Raw genomic sequence first — 18,802 nt, 5'->3', positions numbered from 1 at the left:
CTGCTCTTCCAAACCTGCCTCACCCCTCATCCCCCTTGGGGCTGGCGCATTTCTCTGGCAGGAAAGAGGGTCCTGCCCACGGGCGGTGCCAGCTCCATGGAGGCCCCAGCGGGGGCCAAGGTACAGCTAGGCAGGGACTGGCAAGCCTTGACACGCCCAATGGAGGCTTGGCGCTTTCCTTGTGTGTCTCCCCCCTCAAGAGCCTCTGGCTCCCAGGGCCCCGGCCCGCAGCTCAGGGACTTGGCGTGTGAGCAGGAGGCCGGAACCAAAGCCACCACACCTGCAAGCCAAGCTCCTCTGGTTACCCCCCAGGCCCGCCCTGGACCAGCTCCCCTGCAGACACCCCCAGACAATATGGAGCAGAACCTTAAGGTTCAGAGGCCCAGTGAAAAGTCCGACATGCATCTGATTTGGGAGAATTTATACCCTAAACTGGTGAAAGGTCTCAAGCAAGCTAGCCATGCTGTGCACGCCTGGGGCCTCCCTGCTTTCCGGGCCCCGAGAGGCCGGCAGCCACACACCATGACGAGGGATGGACAACGGACGGAGAGGAATGGAAGGCAAAGGGCCACCCAGGCCCAGTCACCCTCCTGGCCTGTGTGTGAGCGTGGGCACAGAGGAACCAGCAAAGCCACTCTGGCCAGTGCTGCTCTGTGGAGAGGGCCCCGGGACCCAGGCATGGAGGTCTGCTCCTCCCGTCCTGGCCAAAGGGCAGACCAGCTGTCTCTCCAGAAGCTTCCTGGGGGCCTTGGTAGTAGGCGGCAGCAGTTAGGGGTCGGGCAGGCACAGGGGCTGCCTGTCTGGGGGCTGGGACAGGGCACAAGCAGCGGCCCCAACCTCCGTGTATAGCACCTCTGAGCACCTGGCATATTATGAGCACTCAGCAGAGGGGCCTTTTCTGTGATCTGGTCACGTGACGACAGCATGGCCACATGCCTGTCCAGGGACGCCAGGTTCCGTGGTTGGATGTCAGCCCACAGTTTCCAGCTGCCTCTGAGCCTCCCTGTTCTCAGATGGACAGTGCTGCAGAGGGACGGCGGCTGTTTGGAGGTTTCACCTGTCTGACTCTTCTGGCCTCTGGGCCCAGATATTGCTCACCCTGAGATGCTGCTTGTCACCGGCCCGTGTCCTCCTGCACGCTTGCGTGTGCCGTAGGTGCGTGTGTGTGTGTGTGTGGGCACGACTGCCCACACGGTGCTTTGTGGGCAAGTGGATGTGCTCACACAGACGTTACCTGTGCACGTGTGTGTCCACATGCACGCACGGACACGTGTGTGCATGCATGTCGTGTAGATGTGTGCATCCGTGCACAATGTGCGCCGTGCGTGCATATACACGTGTGCGTGTACGTATGCTTGTGCATGAGTGTGCATGTGCGTGCATGAGAGTGAACGGGTGTGTGTGCTGTGTTCTCAGTCTTCGGTTGGACCACAGGTTGCCCTGGGGCGGTTTGCTGAGACTCGGCTGTCTGAACAGAGACACTCCAAATCCCTTGTCAAGGCTCCCTTTGTGTGGCCCTCTGCTCCCGCACCCATACCCTGCAAGCACCATCTCCCGAGCCTCGATCACAAGGCAGGACCCTGTGAGCCCCCTGGGACTGGGAGCTCCTGCACGCAGCCGCAAGCGTGGCGCACTCTTGGCAAAGCTCACCTCCCAGGGCCTCAGGGATCACGCCTAGCCTCCCTAAGGGCTCCTCTCACTGGGGCTGGGGACCCCCCAGGTGCATTTGGGGCCAAGTTTGTGGGCCATCGCTGAGAGCAGAGCCCTCTCCAGGGCCCCATGGGATCTGATTTTGTTTCTGGGTGTTCATAGGATCTGAAGGGTAGGGCTGGGTGATCACGGCCGCCATCATGCTCATGTGACCTGGGAGGCTCAGCCTTCTGTCACTGAGCCCACCTCCCTTCTCCCAGTTACATTTCAGGGAATGAGACGCATGGAAGGAAGAGATAGGGATCCCTCAACAGAGACCAGAGAAGGAGAACACCTTCCGTTCACACTTTATTGTGTCTTTTTAAAAGATGGCATCGTCCCTTAGCCAGCGGATCAGTGGTTCACACCTGGGTGGTCATCAGTGCCCTGAAATGGTTTGAGTGGTGTTTCTCAGGGCTGCTTGTCTGCACCCGCCCCCCCGCCCCGTCCCTCCCTCCCAGGTCACTGCAGGACTGAGGAGGCTGGGAAGTCAGGAGAGCAGCTTCCTGTTCCCTCCAGATGCCCCCTTGCCTTCCAGCCCAGTCCCAGTGCGAACTACCTTGTCCAAGGCCGCTACACACTCTCCTTCACCTTCCTTCTGGTGGAATAAGGGATGCAGCACACCCAGCTGGTCTTGGTCCTAGAGGCCAAGAAGAGGGCAGAGCAGGTGAGAGACAGGCATCCCCCACCCGGGCTCAGAGCCCAGGGCCACAGGCGGCACCCCTCCACCCCAGAGGCGTGCCCCCTCATCAAGCCCAGGGGGCCCAGCGTTTGTCAATCGGAGGGTGACAGGGCCCTGCACACACAGTCAGACTCCTGAGCAGAGCTGGGCTTGCCTTCCCACCAGCTGCCCGAGCTTCCTCCAGCCCACCCAGTGCCTTTGTGCTCTGTGCTGGGAGGCCTAAGAAGGGGCCCCTTGAACATGAAAGACCTCCCAGACCAGCTGAGCGAACTGCTCCCCTTGGCCCCAAAGCCAGGCTGTCTCCTGCTGTCCCCACACCCAGCCCTGCTCATTTCCAGAACACCACAGCCTGTGCTTTTCCCTCCTGGCTGGTCTCTGGGGTCTCCACTTCCAACCAAAGCTGCCTCTGGGACGAGTCAGCTGTCGCCCTTCCCTTTGCAGGGACCCCACAGCTCAATATCAAAGCATCCCACTGGGCAGTAAGCGACAGCTGGCTTATGGGTCCCCAACCCACCATCCGAATAGGATGAGGGAGAGCCTGGAGAAGCCTCAGCTCTGAGGAAAATGGAGATGGCAGATGAGCAGGGCAGTGGGACAGACAGGTCACCCTGATACTGCCCAGCAGGCGTGAAGGCCAGGCCCACATGGAGGGCTCTCCACAGACCCCCCTTCCCACTGGCTAACCGGCCTCCAGCAGCCAAGGCTTGGATCTGTGCGCTGGCCCTGGCTTACAGGTTTTCTGGGGGCAGCAGAGTCATCAGGCGGGGGGGCTGAGACCACGAGGCCAAGTGGGTGGACTCGGGATTGTCTGGCCCTTGGGGCAGAAAACAAAGCCACCAAGCTGCGTCCAGTGTGGCTGAATCCATGGCCACATCCGTTAAGAAACAATGAGAAAAATAAAGGTCTGCTTAAGAAAGACCCACCTACTTTCAGCCTAGATCTGGAAGTACGCCAGGGCAATGCTGGCATCTTAGCAAAAGCCGGGGAGACCCCCGTGTAAGTAGAGATGGGCAGGAGTGCGGGGCCGTGTGAGCCAAGGGGGTGGCCCATCCTCCCAGAAGCTCCCCCGCAGTACATACAAGTCTGGGGGAAGGTGGTGGTTCTAAGGACACCACCAAGTAAGCAGAGGCCCCAAAGCTGCAGGCGCTCGCGGTGGGCGATGTGGAGATGGTGCCTGTGGAGACCCCCAGCCCCTCTCCCGAGGGCGTCGTGTGCGTCCCAGGTCCAGCCTCCGAGCCCACGTGCTCCTGCCCCATCCTCACTGTTGCTAAGAGGGGGCCTGGCGGACCTAGAGGCTTGTGTGTTTCAGTTATTTAAAAAGGACCATGTGTCGGGTTTACAAAGTAATTTACTTTGTATCTAAATATCTGTTGGAGATATTTTTCTTTTAAAAAGTGTTTAAGCAAATAAGCCGAGATATTAATATAGTTAATTCTGAGAAGTGGAAAATTGGATAAATTGCTATTTTCTTCTTAGTGTTTCTCTATATTGCTTAAAATAAAAATAGATCCATGGGCCCTTGGGTGACACAGCGACCTGCTCCCAGCGCCCTTTATAGCCTGAGGATGTCGTGGAACTTGGCTGGCCCTACCCAGTCTCCACCATAAAACAGTGTAGGTAGTCAGGACAAATGTGCCTCCCACCCCAGCCCCGGGGCCCGCTTTGCAGAGACTCTGGCCGGTGATGGGTCCTCCCTCCCGGCGAAACCCCAAACTGAGAAGCTGGAACCACCCACATGGCAACACTTCCCTCCCTCCTTCTCTGCTTCCTCCCACCTCTCCTGCCTCATTCTCTGGCCAATTTGTCAGCTCATGGGATGAGGAGAAAGGGTCTGGCGGGGGGGTGAGTGGGACTCCAGGTAAGGGTCGTCCCAAAGTCCCACCGCTCCCCTCTCAGCCCCTTCAGACTCATGGGTGCTTGGGTGTCTGCCCGCAGGGGGAAGGGAGGAGCGCATGCAGTGGGGTTCTGCCCATTCAGCATGAGGCCCAGTGGGCCCACCGGACATCGCAGTAGAGGAGAACCCCCCCCACGCATCACTCACTCGTCTTCTGACAAACCCCCCATGTCCATCTGGGACCGCTTCTCTTCTCTCATGGCACCTGTGACCACCTGTGGAAAGTGGCAAGAGCTGTTCAGGGAACCATGCTGAATCAACCCATCAACCACAGCCACCAAGGCCAGACCTGCTAGACCTGCGCAAGGACCAGATGGGGGCATGGAGACTGTGCTGGCACTGAGACTCTTCCCAGAAGGTGGGGCACCCTCAAGTGAAAATTTCCAAAGAGGTGGAGGGGGCACCTGGCTCAGTCAGTTAAGTGTCTGACTCTTGATTTCAGCTCAGGTCAAGATCTCAGCATTGTGAGATCAAGCCCTGCGTTGGGCTCACATGCTGAGTGTAGAGCCTGCTTAAGATTCTCTCTCTCTCCCTCCCTCTGCCCCTCCCCTCCCCTGCTCTCTCTCATTCTGTGTGTGTCTCTCTCTAAAAGAAAGAAGGGAAGGAAGGAAGGAAGGAAGGAAGGAAGGAAGGAAGGAAGGAAGGAAGGAAGGAAGGAGGGAAGGAAGGAAGGGAGGGAGGAAGGAAGGAGGGAAGGAAGGAAGGAAGGAAAGAAACTTCCAGTTAGGGCACCCTGACCAAGAAATTGTGCCCTTGATGTGGGCCACTGTGACCTCCAGACTGTAATCCCAACTCTGTCACTGGATGACCCTCCTTGAGTCCTTAAAACCTGTGGTACCCCTAAAATAGCCTTGTGCAGGGTTAGTAGCCAGCATTCTTCACTGTACCACATGTTCTGGGTGCAAAGAGATAGGAGGTGCAATCTGGAAAAGAACAATCCCTAGGCAGGAGCTTAAATTTCTAAGATAGAACTTCAAAACACTTCCAGGGATGACTGCCCACTACAGCTGAGAAATGGAGGACACCCTAGGACATTTGTGTTGGATGGTCCAGACAGGCCATTGGTCAACACCTTCATTTTACAAAAAATGATGATACTGTGAGAATGATGATGATGATGACAATGGTGATGAGGTGATGGTGTTGTTGTTGGTGGTGATGGTGATGATGGTGGAGATGGTGATGGTGTTGGTGTTGGTGATGGTGATAATGGTGGTGGTGATGGTGGTGATGGTGATGGTGGTGGTGGTGATGGTGGTGATGATGGTGGTGATGTTGATGGTGGTGATGGCGGTGATGGCGGTGATGGTGGTGATGGTGGTGGTGGTGGTGATGGTGGTGGAAGTGATGGTGGTGATGGTGGTGATGTTGATGGTGGTGATGGTGGTGATGGTGGTGATGGTGGTGGTGGTGGTGATGGTGGTGGAAGTGATGGTGGTGTTGGTGGTGATGGTGATGGTGGTGATGGTGGTGGTGATTGTACCTGATACTGAGGCTTTCTGGGTATAGGCACCATCTGAGTGCTTTACAGAACAACCCTGGAATGTGGGTACTACTAAGATCCCCATTGTATGGATGAAACAACAGAGGCACTGAGAGGTATGGTGACTTGAGTATTTACTGGCAGAGCCAGATGTGGAGACCAGGTCTCCAACTCCCAAGCCTATGCCCTTTGTACCACCCCAGTGTGATCCCAGAAGAGGTTCTCAGGGCCTATGGGCACCCTGAGGGTTGACCCTGGCCCTGGAGTCTCTGATGATGCCAGAATGTGTGCAGGTTGGAGGATAAGAAGGAGGCAAGGGTGGCTTTCAGATTCCCAGGTCAGTCCTCAGCACCCCAGAGTCCTCCTGGCACTGCTGGCCCACCTCGGCCTCAGCCTGCAATACATTCTTGTGGGACAGGTTCATTGGACAAGCCTCGTGGGCCCTGAGCACCAACATTCCTGGCAGGTGGTCTGGCTCTGTCATCTGAGGGCTTTTACCTCCTCGGCATGGTCTCCCAGATCAATCTCCACAAACACAGATGGTTTCTGTGAATGGAAACCAAAGAGGTATGGATGGCAGGCTAGGGTGAGCTGGAGAGGAGAGGAGGCTTCCTGGGAGGGGCACTGGGCTCTGGGCCCTGGGGCAGCCGGGTCTGCATGACCACCACTGGGGCCACAAGATAGTGGCTGTGCTCAGTGGGGGCTCCTGAGGAGCTGGGCAGAGAGGTGCTGGCCGTGTGGATGGCAAGGTGTCCATGGCCAGTACTGGCAGAGAGAAGGGAACGACTATGGCCTCCCATCTCTCCCTACTCACCACCTCAGGTCCCTGAGATCCTGGGGTCTCCCCTGGCTTCCCTCTTTGAGAACCAGGGCTGTGGGTCACAAGGCAATGCCCAGAGCTGGCCCATAGCTGCACACTGCCCACCAGCCTCCTGGTACCCACTCTGCCCCGCGCTGGTGAGGACTCCCACTGAGGCACGAAAGCCTCAGGCAGCTCCCGGGGCTGCTGCCCACCTGGGCCGGCCCAGAACGCCAGATGTGTCTGGGGATGGACCCCTGGATCCCACCAGGGACTGTCGTAGGTCCTGATAAAACAGGTCCAGCTCCTTCTCCATTCCCTCCCACAATTGGGAAGAAAATGAGAGCCTCCTTCCCTCAGAAAGTGCCCAGTGGGGATTCCTGCCACCGCTCTGATGGGTCTCTGGCCGGTGCACCAGGGCATGGGCAGGGGGCATGTCTCTGAGCCACCTGTCAGGTCCCATATGCCTTTGGCAACTGTGCTGTTTGGAAAGCTGGGGTTAAGATGCCCAGCATCAGCCAGGAGCACAGGGCTGGGCCCAAAGTCTCTTGGGTCGAGGCCGCACTGGGTCCAGCCTACAGCATGGCCCTGCCAAGAGGACCCCAGGACCACGTGTCCACAGCCTGCTGGTGGTCCCACAGGACTGTGCCTGGCAGGCCTTCCTGTTAAGAAAGTCAAAGGCTCTTGCCTCTTTTCCTGGAGGGTCATCCAGCTTGATGGACTCTGGTCCTTGTTCCTAGGGAGGACACCCAATAGGTAAATACCAGCAGGACCCGAGGACAGCGGACATGTGTCCGGCCAGCCCTCCCACTCTTGCCAGTGGCCTCTGGGTGGCTCCTCTTCACCTCTGTTTCTGTCCTTCCACCGTCTGGGTCCAACTTTCTGAGGGCATCCTGATTCTTCTCCTGCTTGTCTTCCTCAGAGTCTGCCTGACTGTAGGAGGAGTGGGGCGATGGATCAGGATGGGCGCCATGGAGATGTGGCTTCCGCCTGGCCCTTTCTCCCCTTGGGTGTTGGGAAAGTTCTGGGACGTGGCCCTGTGGAGCAGGGTGGGACAGGTTGTGGAGGCCCTTTCTCCTGCCTGGGGGTGGGAGGGTGGGTGGGCTGGAGGACGAGGCAGAGGTGTCCAGCACTAGGCATCGAGGACTAGGCAGTGCTACTCGAGGAAGGTTCTATGGCGATGTGGTGGTGCCGGGGGCCTGTCCACCAATGGCGTTGCACATCCAGACCTTCCCCAACAAATGAGACCTCTGGCATGCCCAGCGGTCTGGAGAGTCGAGTGCAAATGTCTGCCTAGGACAGGCGCCTGCTCCAAGAGTCTGGGCCTTGGCCAGCTGCAGGGGCCGCAGGAGCGGGGCGGGGGGGGGGGGGGGGGGGGGGGCTCGCAGCCCTGAGATACCCTCCCACCTGAGCCGTTGGGGTCTTCTCAGGACACCCTTTCTTCTCAGGGTTCCTTCAGGGTCCGAGTGTCGACCTCGGGGCTGGGCCTGCTCCCCACCCCACTGTCTCCTGTGTCATCCTCGTGTCTCTGAAAACCACCTCTCCTGGACAACGACCACCTACCAGCTAGCTTCTTCAATGTCACCTTGTAGGTCCTTTCCCTGGTCCTCGGACTCTGGGGAGGAAGGAACAGCATTTGCCATCAGCTCTCCCTGGGTCCGTGGCCTGGCCCTGTGAGGACTGACAGCACCCCAGCCCAGCCCTTCGGGGAGTGAGGGGCCCAGAGCCTGGCCCTACAAGGACGGACAGGCCTTCCTGCGGGTGCTGAGTCTGAGAGGACAGTCCAGGTCTCATTTCTGTGTGGCCGCATCTGAGCCCAGAATGGTAGAGGTGGCTGGTTCCCGGTAGCTGCCCCCTCCCCTCCAGCAGCTCGGTCCCCCGTCCTCCAGCCCTGCACACCCGGGCCCAGGATGCAGACACGGTACAGCCAGGTGGGAAATGACAAAGCCTTCAATCATCCTTTTGACGGGAGGCCTGGTGAGATGCCTCGGAGCACCCTGTTACCGCAGAGGATTTCCGTACAGAATCCCGACAGCTCACAGGTCTCAGAGCTGCAGGCACCTGTGGGCTGGGGCGGTGATGGCTGGGCTCCGGGAGGCGGCCTGCACACAGCTCCCACTTCTCGGCAGAGACCAACAGCATGGCTGGCCCTTGCGCTCTCCCATGCCATCCTGCCCTGGGCTTGGGGTCGGGGATCCCCTGCCCCATGCCAGGCGACCTGCCTTGGCGGGAGAGTCATCTCAGCCAGGCCTCCCGGGTGCTCAGGGCACGTGGCCTTGGCCGTGTCGTCCGGACACTTCTCTCTGACTCGTGTGAGTCGCCTGCAGGTGAGAACTAGGGGTCCTCTGTCCTTCTCTTGTTGGCCGCACCCACACAGGCTCAGGGACGCCGAGGCCGGTGCTGGTCACCCGAGACAAAGCCCTAAAGGCAACGGGCAGGGATCTGAGGGAGCAGGGCTCTGGGTGGGGGGTGCAGCCCTTGGTCCTCAGAGCGTGTTTCAGAACTTAATGGCTCTCGAGACATCCCTCACGGAGAAGCTGCCCAGGCTCCACCTCAGAGAACAGGACCTGAGTGATTCAGACGCAGTAGTTTTCTAGCAGGGATTTTAGAATTGATTTCTTTTGGAAAGTCTTCAGCAGGCCCCCACCTGTAGGCACTCATGTGCGTGCGTGTGCGTGTACGTGCCTGTTTTAGAAGACCCGGGGCTGATCCCTGAACCTGCTTCTTCCTATAATGTGTATCTGGCAAGAAGGAAGAATCAGTAAAAAGAGAGACGTGATTTCTTTTCCTCAAAGTAGTCCCCCCAGTACATCTTCTGTCATAGAGGAAGGAGATTAATACTAAGTGTCTGCAGGTCTCGCCCCTTTCCTTTTCCTAAGACAGCGCCTGAGTGTATCAGGGCTCGGAGCACGTCGGGGCAGTGAGCGACCCCTGAGTCTGGAGGGCTCAGCCGACGGACGTGCGGCAGGCAGAGGGCTGGGGGCCGACGGGTGCCGCTCCGGGGCTGAGTGAGGTCTGAGGACAGAGCAGCGGGGTCTCCAGAAGGTTCCCTCTGCTGCCTCTCTTCCTCAGCCGAGATGTGGCTATCTTCAAACTGCTTACAGATTACGTTTTGGCTGTGAGACCGCCTCCTGGGGTCCAGTGGGTGGCGGCGGGCCTGCAGGCACAGGCTGGGGGTCGGGCCGTGGCCTCGTCCTCTGGACAGCTAGTCAAGTATCCGAAATTATGGCAACGGTGGTGCGGAGCTGGCTGGGGAGGGGGAGCGACAGTGACCAAGACCCTCTTCGTAACAGGCCTTGACTCTGTGACGGGGTGCTTCAGGGGCCTGACGGCACTGCTTTCACCTGGGCCACACGGCTGAGGGCTTCAGCAGGTCCCACCCACCTCGGAGGAAGCCCCCCACCTCCTCTCTGGACACACCCCCCCTTGAGCATGCACGAGCGGTGGACGGAGAGCTGGCTGCGGGCAAGGGTGCCCTCGCACAGGAGGGGTGGCAAGACGGGCCTGGGCGCCAGGGTCCCGGGCCGGCACTGTGGACACAGCGGCGTGAGCCCGGGCAGGTCCCGCGGGGGCGTCCTGTGCGGGCGGCCAGGGTGGGGAGGTGGGCTCAATGCGTGGCCACCCAGCGTTCTAGCACACAGCCGCTGGGTTCCTGCTGTTCCCTCCGACACCGGGCTCATCCTGAGGCCCGACTGGACAGCAAGGCTGCAGATGTGCTCCGGCCAGCCCTCGTCCCACCCACTGGGCTTGCAGCCGGGCTCCTGTGTCCTCCTCGCCCCTGCTCCCGGCCGGTGTACACCCGGCAGGGCCCCCTCTTCTGGTCCTATTTTACCATGCGGACAGTGGGACCTGGAGCAGCCTGCCCCGTGCCCGGCTGGTGAGCCTGCTGCTGTCCACCCTGTGGTCTCCGGGAGGCGGAACCCCTCCGGGGTGTCCTGTGGGGCCGCCGGGTCACGTGAGGTAGGACAGGGTGCCACGGGGCTGCCTCTCTGCCATTCACCCTGTTTGGGGAGACCCAGCGGTGCTGGTGGGAGTATCGGAAATGGTGGGGGCGAGACTGTCCTCTCCTGTGGCCGGCCCCGTGGCGGCCTTATCAGACACCCCCTGGGTCAATTTGCAATGTTGCCTGCATAGACTTAGTTTGATCTCTTCTTTGGGAAGCTTCACTCCTCTTCAGTGAGCCTGCGAAAGCGTCGCCCTGCTCAGAGGGCTCACGGGACGGAGGTGGTGGGAGAACCTCGCAGCGGCCCCAGCCGCCAGCCAGCGGTGAGCACCTGCTCTTCCTCCCCTCCTGAGATTTTTACACCGAGAGAGCAGATATTCGCCCCTCGGGCTGGAACAGCAAACCCCATTTCCCGCTTACTGTTTCCGTTCCGCGGCGTCCCAACATCCTCGTAAAGGGCCACTCGCTGGGTGGCCTTTCCAGCAGAGCCAGAACCTCGGAGGCCCAGCAAATGACTGAACCAGTCACCTTCATCTCTCAGCCAACTCGGGGTCTGGCCCTCCGGGGAGAGGAGCTGGGGAGCCCGGGGGGAGAACCTCACGGTTCACACGAGGACTAGGTGTTCTGCCCGGCCCCCATGGCAGAGCGTTTAGGGAGAGCTTAGGTGGCAAGCACCACCACGTGTAAGTTAGCGGGCCCGTATCCCTTGTCCGTTACCCCCATGGGCTCACTGCTGGCCCTGCCTGGCAGGTTCCCTGAGCGGGACCGACCAGAGACGTTCCACGTGGCCACGGCCTTCTGGATGCACAACCCACCTCGCCCCCCTCCCAACCTCAGCACAGCTTCCCGTGGCCGCCTCAGTGGGTCCCAGCCCCGGTTCGGCCACCGGCAGACCCCGGGTCGAGCATGCTCTGCCCGGCCCTTAGGATTCTCCGCAGGGGCAAGGGGGCCGGGCTGGCGGGAGGGACGCCGCTGGGGCCTACCCGGCTCCTTGGACAGCTTCTTGAGGCAGCTCGGAGGGTCCCCCTTCTGATGCAGGCCGCCCACACTCCTGCTCCTCTGGAGCTCGGCCACCTCGCCGCCTGCCTTGGGGCGTCCGGGGGCAACCCCCGATGGAGAGGCCCCGGGGCCCAGCCGGCGCCTCCGGTGTGCGGCCGCGTCCTTCTCCATCCTCCTCCCCTCCGCCGGGTTTTGGGAAAGAAGAGGGACGCAGGCTCCCAAGCGCACCCTCAGATGGAGCGCATGGCTTCCAACCTCCGCCCGACGAGCAGCCCAGTGTGGCCAGGGGGCCCCCGTTGCCAAGTGGCCCCTGTGACATCACTGTGCAGTCAGAGGTCAGAAGTCAGCCCGGCGCAGCCCTTCCCGCGGCTGCCCTCCCTCGGAGGCCTTCACCAGCCCTCGCCCAGGCAGGGTGGATGCTGAGCACGTCTGCTGTGGGGTCGGCCTCGAGCCTTTGGACGATTTCACTTTGAGAATCTTTCTTTTCCTCTGAGGGATGTCACCACGGACCAAACCCGGGCAAGCGGACCCAGGGCTCGGGGGCGGCAGTGGTGGTGCCACGGGCATTCGTCCGGGCGGACCAAGCGGGGAGGCCGCGTGTGGCGTGGGGGGTGGACGGGCAGCTGCGAGCTGCCAGCTGGCGAGCGCGGCCGACACGAGGCACCACCACGGAGACTCGGACGCTGGCTCCCCGCAGGCGGCGGGCGGCCAGGCCGACACGGACGCGGGCGCCGCCAGGGCTGGTCTCTCCGGGAGCCGCTCCGCCAGCGCGTGCCTCCTCCCCTGTCCTCCCACGGTCGACCCTCTGCATGTCCCTGTCCTGATCTTCTGTTTGTTCGGTTCTTCTTCTGAGTCTAGTGACATTAGTTTCGGGGACAACATAGTGTCTCAACTCTCTACAGGGTGCTGTGCTCACCTCAAGTGCAGCCGTCTGTCACCTGGCCGCGCCCTCCCTGACGGCACCGTCTCAGCCCGTGACCGAGTCGGTCCACACCCGGAGCCCCGGACCTCCCTGCCCTCCGCACGCCCCGTTGATTCTCTGTATTTATGGCTCTGATTCTGCTTTCTGTGTATTCATTCGTTTGTCGTTTATAGTCCACTTGTCGGTGGAATCATACGGTCATTTGCCTTTATCAGTCTGACTTAGTTCACTTGGCATGATACCCTCTAGGTCCAACCCTGTTGTCACAAGGGACACAATCTGATCTTTCTGACGGCTCAGTAATACTCCACCGTGTGTACACACCACATCGTCTTTATCCCTTCATCTGCTGATGGACACTCGGGCTGCTTCCGCATCCTGGCTGTTGTAGATGCTACTCCTATAAACATGGGGGCACGTATCCCTTTGAATCAGTGTTTTTGTATCCTTTGGAGTAAACACCCAGTATTGCAATTGCTGGGTCGTGGGGTAGGGTAGCTCTATTTTTAACCTTGTGATGAAACTCCATACTGTTTTCCAGAGTTTGCATCCCCCCAACAGTGCAAGATTTGGGTTCCCCTTTCCCCGTGTCCTCACCAACACCTGTTGTCTCTTGTGTTATTGATTTTAGCCATTCTGACAGGTGTGAGGTGATATCTCACTATGGTTTTGACTGGTATTTTCCTGATAATGAGTGATGTTGAGCATCTTTTCATGTGTCTGTTGGCTGTGTCCTAATCTTAGAAGGACACCAGGCATATGGGATTAGGGCCCACCCTAATGACTTTATGTGACCTATATAACCTTAATTACCTCTTTAAAGATCCTGTCTCCAAATATAGCCACAGTCTGAGGTGCTGGGGTCAGGACTTCACCATGAGTATTTGGGGGACACAATTCAGCCCATAATACAACTTAACAGAAAATGTCTGGTAGCATCCCAGCATACGTTTTTAATCTCCAAACATCCAAGGCCACGGGAGACAGATCATAGTAGGGGTTTTCCCTGAGCAACTGGCAGATCATAAATACTCAGAACAAAGCAGAAGAGACTCCCTAATTCCACATGCACGTCTATCCCCCCAAAACACTTCACAGCATCTCCACGCACCAGAAGGCTCTGGTCACCCAGCCAAGGGGCTGGTGCAGCCGCTGACGTGGTGCCCAGGTACCCGCGTGCACAGCCGCTAGTCTGGGAGAGGCCAAAGGACTAAGGCCAGGATGGTGGGACGCTTAGGCTGTCTGGAGAAGAGCAGGTGGACACAGACTGAGGCCCTGAGAGCCACTGTGACCTGTCAGAGGGGTCCTGGGAGAGGGGCGTCTGGTTCCACGTTCCTCGAGGTTTTCTCCTTTCTGTCCTCCCACGGGGGCAGAACTTCCCTGGGTCCCACAAGTGTCTGAGTCAGCCAGACTCCTTGGAGCCGCCCGGAGCCCTGCTGTGGACACTCACGTCCTGGCTGAGTGATGCTGTGGCCTCTGACCTGGGGCCCTCGTGGGCAGGTACTCCCCCTCCGCACCCCTCAGCCCCCACCCAGCCCTAGTGCTATCCCGCTGCCGGGAAGGGCCGGACGGAAGCAGCAATGGCACCTTTCTCCCCGAGTCCATGCCCCCCGGGAGGGGCTGACCCCCCCCCCACCCCGAGTCCAACCTGGTGTCCCCAGAGCCAGACCACCTGATTCTTTCCTAACAGCTGAATCAGGCTGGAATTAAAACAGCAACGGAGTGAAAACCACATGGAAAAAAGGAATAGGGAAACGATGTGTCCTTGCCCTGGAGGCAGGTCTCCTCCAGGCCACCCACCATGCATGCAGCCCCTTCCCTCCACCCATCCAGGTGGGACAGGGCCCTCAGCACTTCTGCCTCCCCACAGCCTTTCCTGCTGCTCCCCCTCGGATGCCTGTGACTGGTCCTGGAGCTCGAGGCCCACTGTGTCTCAGAGACAGTAGCACGTGCTGGGGCCCGTCTTCCCCTCCCTGGGCCAATGCCTGTCTCCATCCTCACTGGAGGTTCCCAGCAGAACACGCTCGGACGCACTCAGAGTGCCCGACCCCACATCTTTCCATCCCACAGAGCACTATGGTTTCCAGCTTGCTCCAAAGGCCCACAGCTGAACCTCTCCTGCCACTCAAGCATGTCATCCAGCCTCCCACGTGCCCCGCTCCGCCACGCACCCATCTCCTACATGCACCATTATCAAACCAGTCCTCAGAAAGAATAAAACATCTGTTTTAATTGACCAGTAAAATACATTGCAAATCATTAGTATCTTAGAAACATTAAGTTACAAATCCATGTTAAAAATTGCAGTTTGGTGCGGCCTAATAGTTGTGTGTCCCAAAGTTTATTTTTTGCAATGTTTCCCTCCACCGTCTTGGTGACAAGTAATGTTACTATCTGCCAAGGTTCAGAGTCCGAAGGACGGTATTTGCAAATAAAAGCAGGGATGGGCACAAGGCCTGCATGTGTGAACAGTGCTCTCCAAAGCTCGGAGGCTGACTGCCCCATGTCAGGACCCCCACCCCAACAGAAAAGCACCCACCACTGCCTGGCAGCTTCTAGGGGCTTCACAGAGACCCAGCAAAGCCCTGCTCCTGGGGGCTGCAGGGTCTGCACAGCTCAGGGCTTCGCGTCCCTTGGTGAGCTCTGGAGGGCCTTCCACCGGCTTCCAAGAGAAGCAGCTCATTCCCTTCGTTGCTTTGCTGTGCACCCTCCCCTTTGACGAGAACAGGCCTAGATGTTCCGAGGTACTTTCTATCAAGGAGCTCATTAGAAACGGCCCTTTAAAAACTTTAAGAAAAACAGCTTGAAAATAATGCATATTTCTATTTTAAAAACCTTCCGCAAACTTCCAGAAGGGGCGGCTAATGTGGATTCTACTTTTAAGTTCCACTGACAGCAAAACAGCAACAACTTTCGCTTGAAGGGGGACGGGCTGGACACGCAGCTCGGCCCGTCACCGGCTCTGCCAGCGTCTGCAGCCCACAGGACGGGGACACCCACGTCTGCGACAGCAGACTGGAACCTCCTCCACGCAGGTACTCTGTGCAGAAGGACCCCGTACCTGCAAATCATCAAGAGCATCCTCACACCGGGATCTTCGTGCAGTGATACACAACGAAGCCACAAAACGGACCTTCAGCCAGGAATACTACCAACGTCAGGGCTGGACCCAGAAGGCCCGTGGGCGCGGCCGCCGGCAGGCAGGCTCACAGGAGACGATGCGCTCGGCGTCCTGGTCTTGCTGAAGCAGAGCATGTGAAAGGAGGGAGCTGCAGGGCTCCACGGCGCGGGCACCACAGCCCAGCAAAGTGCACAGGACTCAGAAGCCCAAGCTCTGCAGAAAGCACGGCGTCCCTGCCCCTCCTTGCAGAGAGGCCAGCTCAGGTCACCGGCCACCAGTGTGGAGACAGCGCACCAGCAACCACAGACACGGCCCGGGGAGAGCCTCAGAAGTCCCGTGAGCCTGGCGCCGGTCACAGGCGAGCTGCAGAAGTGCGGATGCCCTGCCCTATTGTCCTTTCTCTGTTCCCTCCTTCCCAAAGACCGCGGCTTTCCTGCTGCAGCTCAGGGCACCGTCCTGGGACAGGACATCCTGCTTCAAATGGAATGGGTGGAGGTCTCAGACTGCTGCCTGATGTAGCTTTGGAAGCTCTTGTCTCCAATGGGGTGCTCCCTGCAAAGGGGAAATGGGGGAGAAGAGAAAATGAGGCACAGCCCTGATCGCCAGTGCCCATCTGCACATGTTAGTACTTTTTTTCTATCTTTAAATGTGATATATGTTCCTCGTAATAAATGTGAAAAATACAGACAAGCAAAGAAAAAAAAAAGACTTAGCCAAAAGTTGCCTATACAAGTGTTATCTGTGGCCTAGAGAAAGGCAACTTCTGGCCCATTAAAGCCTAATTTTGGAAGCAATGGATCTGGAGGCGGGAGGGTCTGGAGATAGGAGGTTCGGGATGTGCTGCCCCTGGGACACTGTCCAGAAGACTGGAGAGTACAGGAAGGCTGCTCCGAGGGAGACGGGGAGGCCGCCCCCGTCCTCATGGGTGCATGTAGGTGGCTTCAGGGTGACGCTCAGCCCCAGGAAGTTCCTTGCAGTCCCTTCCCCGTTACCTTTGCCAAGAGTTCCCCTACGATCCAGATGCCATACTCACTGGCTCCCATACTTGGTCTTCTTGAACTTGTCCCTTTTGTACTGGGCGTGCTCCTGTTCGAGGGCCCCAACCCCAGCGATGACCTGCTTCAGTGTCTTGTAGGTCTCCTGGGGGTCGTCGATGATGAACGTCGAGTACTCCTCCTGTTCCGGCCCGTCGTACACGGATCTGCTCCCACAGGCTTCTGCAGCGTTGGGAGGGGCCGCAGGTCAGGGCAGGAACTCCATGGGCAGCCTCCTCAGGGAAGGGCTGACCGTTCCCACGCAAATGCACAAAGAAGCAGAAGCCGTTCCCAAGAGCCGGGCCAACACTGAGCCCTGGAGAAGCCAGGGTCTGATGCCCCCTCTCTGACCAGCCTGTCTCCTGGGCGACCTGTGTCTGTCCACACCCCACTGCTCACCAAACCAGAACCGGCAGATGTCTGTTCCTGGACACTGGGCCGGGGGGCTCAAGGGCCTGTGGGGTCACCCAGGGTTGGTCTGGGGAGACCACCTCAAGGAAAGCCCCATCTTAGAAAGAGCTGCCAGGGCGTCACTCACCCAGCATTAACGTGCACACCCTGTGGCTGGGACGTGTGGGCACAAGGTGCAAAAGAAGCTGTCCTCACGGGTGGCACTTTCTCAGCTAGTCTGCACGAGCAGCTTCCTAGGACTTCTGTCACCCCCCACCTGCTGGACACGTGACTTTCTCATTGGACCACATCACTCCTCCTGAAGACCATGCTGTGGCCTCTAGGCATCCACGAGAAGCACCCAAACACCTAAGCTGGGCCTGGGATCCCCGATCTGTTCCCCAAACACCTGAGCTGGGCCTGGGACCCCCGACCTGTTCCCCAAACACCTGAGCTAGCTCCCCATCCCCCCGACCTGTTCCCCAAACCTGAGCTGGGCCTGGGACCCCCGACCTGTCCCCTGAGCTGGGCCCTCTGTTCCAGGGCCACAGAGAGGCGGGAGGGAAGACATGCCATTTGGACAGCGCCTGGCCGAGGTCGGCCAGCATCTCGGGGGCCCCTCGCCCCATCTGTGTTGCTGTCTCATTATCACAGAGGCTCTGGTTTCCACCTGTCTTTATTTCCAACCCAGGAGAAATATCCTAATTCTTACTGAAAATTCACAAGTCTGTACAAAGGAAAACTGAGAAGATTTAAGTTTAAAGAAAAAGAGAACCTGACGTGAGAAAGATAAGCAACTCTAAACATGAGGGACGGATGAGCAGAAGAGGAAATGCAGGGAAGAGCCTGGTGGGCAGCGTGCTGATTTGAGTTCAGCCTTTCTCTTTTTACGTAAGACGCAGGGTTATGGTCTCCGGAGCTGAACTGCCTGGACCCCCCCCCCCCCAGAGCCCCCACTTGTGGGAACTACTGGGCCTGAAGCAGGTTACTTATGTCCGAGCCGCAGCGAACCCTCTGCGAAGTGGAAGCACCCGTGTCCTTGGGAGGCTCCAGTCCGGGGGCCTGGCCGTACCTGCGAGCTGTGCTGTTGTAAAAACAGCCGGTGTCGGCAGGTCAGAAGGGATCACCCTTGAATAAGCACGAGTCTGTGGTTTTGCTAACAGCGACCAGAAACAAACAGACTCTCGCTGCCCGTGTGGTGCTGGTGGGGAAGAGGCAGACGCCTTTGTAATGCGAGGATCTGCGGCTTGAGAGGACTGTGGACCCTGAAAGGAGGGAGGAGGGCAGTGGAGGTGACTCGGATAAGCATATGGCAGCTGGGGCCAGGCCCTGCTCAGCTCCAAGCCCATGCTAACTGCCTCATGGGGGCTGTGTGATTGGATCCTGGATTAACCCAGGTGGTTAACCCATTTCATGAAAGAGGACAGGGAAGTGGAGGTGCACTCTAAGATCACCAATCATGTTGACACTATGAACACTTGTCCAGATGATTCCTACACTGGGAGGGAGACTCATTCATCCATGCATTCTCCATCCATCTCTCCACCTATCATCCATCCATCAATCTACTTATCATTCATCCACCCACCCACCCACCCATCCATCCATCTCTTCACCTATCATCCATCCATCCACCCAGCCATCAATCATCCATCCATCATCTGTCTCTCCATCATCCATCCACCCATCCATCCATCATCCACCCATCTCTCCACCTATCATCCATCCATCCATCCATCCATCAGCCACTCATTATCTATCCATCCACCCATCACCCATCCACCCATCACCATTCATCCTTGATTCACCCATCATCCACCCATCACCCACCCATCCATCATCCAGC

General features: G+C 58.6%; 2 protein-coding genes across 3 annotated transcripts in view; both read right to left on the bottom strand.

The window, feature by feature from the left end:
• Positions 1–2,262: 2,262 nt before the first annotated feature.
• Positions 2,263–11,660, bottom strand: CUNH13orf46 (chromosome unknown C13orf46 homolog). Its single transcript, XM_032402522.1, has 7 exons — positions 11,474–11,660; positions 8,111–8,162; positions 7,393–7,480; positions 7,236–7,283; positions 6,247–6,294; positions 4,413–4,480; positions 2,263–2,329 (listed from the first exon to the last, which is right to left on the bottom strand). Exons 1-7 carry the CDS (start codon positions 11,658–11,660, stop codon positions 2,263–2,265), a joined length of 558 nt encoding a protein of 185 aa, XP_032258413.1.
• A 2,961-nt stretch (positions 11,661–14,621) lies between these two features.
• Positions 14,622–18,802, bottom strand: part of RASA3 (RAS p21 protein activator 3) — a 113,688-nt gene continuing 109,507 nt past the window's right edge. For both annotated transcript variants that reach the window (XM_032402553.1, XM_032402554.1), the window contains 2 exons: positions 16,566–16,749; positions 14,622–16,084 (listed from right to left, as the gene is read on the bottom strand). In XM_032402553.1, the coding sequence (XP_032258444.1) occupies positions 16,009–16,084; positions 16,566–16,749 (260 nt within the window). In that variant the 3' untranslated portion in view covers positions 14,622–16,008. The remainder of the gene's footprint in view (positions 16,085–16,565; positions 16,750–18,802) is intronic.

The sequence above is a fragment of the Phoca vitulina genome, unplaced genomic scaffold (genome assembly GCF_004348235.1).
Source record: "Phoca vitulina isolate PV1807 unplaced genomic scaffold, GSC_HSeal_1.0 scaffold5, whole genome shotgun sequence".
Taxonomy (NCBI): Eukaryota; Metazoa; Chordata; class Mammalia; order Carnivora; family Phocidae; genus Phoca; species Phoca vitulina.
Note: the sequence above shows the minus strand (reverse complement) of the source record. Positions and strands in the feature narration are given on the sequence as shown.